Source organism: Apis dorsata, unplaced genomic scaffold (genome assembly GCF_000469605.1).
Source record: "Apis dorsata unplaced genomic scaffold, Apis dorsata 1.3 scaffold_223, whole genome shotgun sequence".
Classification (NCBI taxonomy): domain Eukaryota; kingdom Metazoa; phylum Arthropoda; class Insecta; order Hymenoptera; family Apidae; genus Apis; species Apis dorsata.
Window position 1 is genome coordinate 174,165 of NW_006263505.1, and position 2,880 is coordinate 177,044.

General features: G+C 24.3%; 1 protein-coding gene across 9 annotated transcripts in view; it reads left to right on the forward strand.

The window, feature by feature from the left end:
- The window catches only part of LOC102676916 (inositol polyphosphate-4-phosphatase type I A), an 18,943-nt gene that overhangs the window by 8,960 nt on the left and 7,103 nt on the right, over window positions 1-2,880 (forward strand). For 4 of the 9 annotated variants that reach the window (XM_031510373.1, XM_006615446.2, XM_031510377.1 and 1 more), the window contains exons 2-3: window positions 160-344; window positions 2,722-2,814. In XM_031510373.1, the coding sequence (XP_031366233.1) occupies window positions 215-344; window positions 2,722-2,814 (223 nt within the window). In that variant the 5' untranslated portion in view covers window positions 160-214. Of the gene's footprint in view, window positions 1-65; window positions 345-2,721; window positions 2,815-2,880 lie in introns of those variants that run through there. The other 5 variants (XM_006615448.2, XM_031510376.1, XM_031510378.1 and 2 more) reach the window with 3 other exon arrangements.

Genomic DNA, 2,880 nt, shown 5'->3' on the forward strand with positions numbered 1-2,880 from the left:
TTCGTTTCGTTTCGTTTCGTTTCGTTTCGTTTCGTTTCGTTTCGTTTCATTTCGTTTCGTTTCGTTTCGTTTCGTCTCATCTCGTCTCGTTTCGTTTTTTTTTTGACATGACACTAAAAGATGTGATGCACGTGTTATTAATCGTTTATTTCTTGACAGATAACAAGAAGAAATAGAAATACATAACGGACAACATAGTTATTACTTTGGATGGATGTATTCCGCGATGCGGTTTAACAAGCAAGAACTATTGACTTTGGCTACACAACCTTCGCAGAAATTTGAGAAAGAGGGTATATTATACGTGCGTGAACGTCAAGAAGGCTTCTTTCGCAGAACTGAAAGTGAGTGATTAGATTTAGTTTTAAAAATAAAAGTAATATTTAGTCGTTTCATCGCACATTTTTCGACTGAATTATGTATGTATTTTTATTATTTCGATCGGCGCATGTTTTTTTCTTATCTAAATTGTATGTTTTATCCTTGAAAATAAACTCACGTGATACGCAAATTCTTCGTCTTGTGGGGATAATCCCTTTTCTTTCTTGATATATCTTCTTATAAATCTCGATGATTGACTGGATTTTGTCGTGTATTCGTCGCGAAATGCAAAACGAATGAAGATCTAAATCAGACAAATGATGATCTAAGACCTGACAAAGATGTAGATATTAGTATATATCTTTCTTACAATATTTAATGATATTAAATTAATACAGTTCATTATCTGTTTTCTGAAACACAATTTGACATAGTATAAATATATTTTCAATTTAATCGAGGTTCGTATGCGAGTGAATAAGATGTTTGTCTATTATATCTCTATGTATATGTTATAAATTGATTTTTATGTTGTCATTTCCACTACACTTCAAAATCGTTGGTATTTGCGTATTTCTAATTGGCGAAATGTTTTACGGTATTTTTTTCATCTAATAAATTAACGAAATATAATAAATTAATAAAATGATGAATATAAAATCTTTTTAAAAAAATCTTTTTGTTTTAATTTTAAATGTGTTAATATTTATTTCTGATGAATACGAAGAATTTGTCAAGCTCGTGTAAAATTTTCATGTATAAAGTTTATGTGAATTTTACGAAACATCCCGAATTGAATGTATATATACATATCTCTTTTCCATATATTTATAATTTCATATATTTATAATTCGTGATATATGATAATATTCATATATTATATGATATATATGTATATCATATATTAAGTGGAAAATGCTTGATTCCTTCGATATCATTCATTTATATATCATATATCATTTATCAACTATTATATACATATATTATGTTACTATTATTATATCAGTGTATTATAGACATAATAATAATAATTAATTAAAATAATTAGATTTTAATGTAATAAGATTTTAGCTTTAATCAAAAACTAAGTCAGTGTTTCTCGGCAAATACCTTATACTTTATATAACCTCAATGTGTATAAGAGTATTTTATTTAATATATCGCGAAAATTTTATCAAAATTTTACCAAACATAAAAACAAAAATAATATTTATTAATATTTATAAATAATATTGAGAAATCAATCAATATAATCAAAAATATATTTAAAATGTATATATTAGTATTATAAATATTTTTCTTTTTAGTGATATTTTTTTACTGTTTAAATAAATAATAAAATGAAAATGAAAAAAATGTGTTATGATTTTAAGAAAAATTAATAAGATTAAGAAAAAATTTTTTATTTAATAATATAATATACCGAGAAAATTTAATTTTAAAATATGTTATTAATCCAAAAAAAGGAAACACTGATTTAAGTTATAAGAACATCACCGTAATTCAATTTTATCAAGTTTAAAAAATTGAAAGTCAAATTTATAATTTTATTCATGTATTTAATATTAGATAATAAATTTGGGATGTCAATAGTTATAGGAATATTCTATATATGTATATTCATATTTATGCACATATATGTATATGTATATTTTTATCCATATATATATGTGACATTTTATATTTAACAATCTTGTATCTCAATTTATTTGTAGATTATATCTCTAAATTTTTGAATTCGTTAAACATGTTATTTTTCTTTTTTTTTTTATAAAAGTATTTCTGCGAATCGAACATGCCTTCGAATCTCAGTCAAAATTCTTATCGGACGTGTGCACGATTATTCAAGAATTATGAAAGCATCTCATTGTAAATCGTTTAAGTATATCAAAAACTTTTAATATCATTTAATTATTTTATCAAAATCTTTTAGCAACACAAATTTATTTCTTCTTGTTCCAATATTGATATATGAATAAATGATTAAATTAAATAGTTAGAAACAAATAAATAGGCAGAAATAAAAAGAGACAAGATAAGATGAAAATTTAGAATTTAATCATTATAATCAATATAATATTTATTTATTATAAACTTCCTCAGCTGTGAGTTATTAGGGATGTCAAATTTGAAATTATGCATTCAAAAAGATGAGGAATAACTTTCGATATAATGAATAAATATTATAATAATTTCGATCTCAATCCTATCTCGATTCGATTAAACGTCATCTATCGATTAAACATTCATATTTGCGATTTGAAGTGAAAGATAGTAAAGTTAGGGGAATGTAAAGTTATTACGAATAAAAAAGCGAATAAATAGCGAAAAAACCATGTCCGACTGCGTTCATATTAGAGCATATTAATTAAGCTACCTGTAGCTACGTATAATTTACAGGTACAGGTAGAAAATCAAACAACAAATGTCAAAAGGGAAAAACACATAAGACACTACGAGACTTCAGTTGCGTTACAGCCAGTACAAGTAAAGGTATATTCGAGTTCTTTTTTTTTTTTTTTTGATTTTTCACAAAAATTCTTTCCTTCACTATGTAAA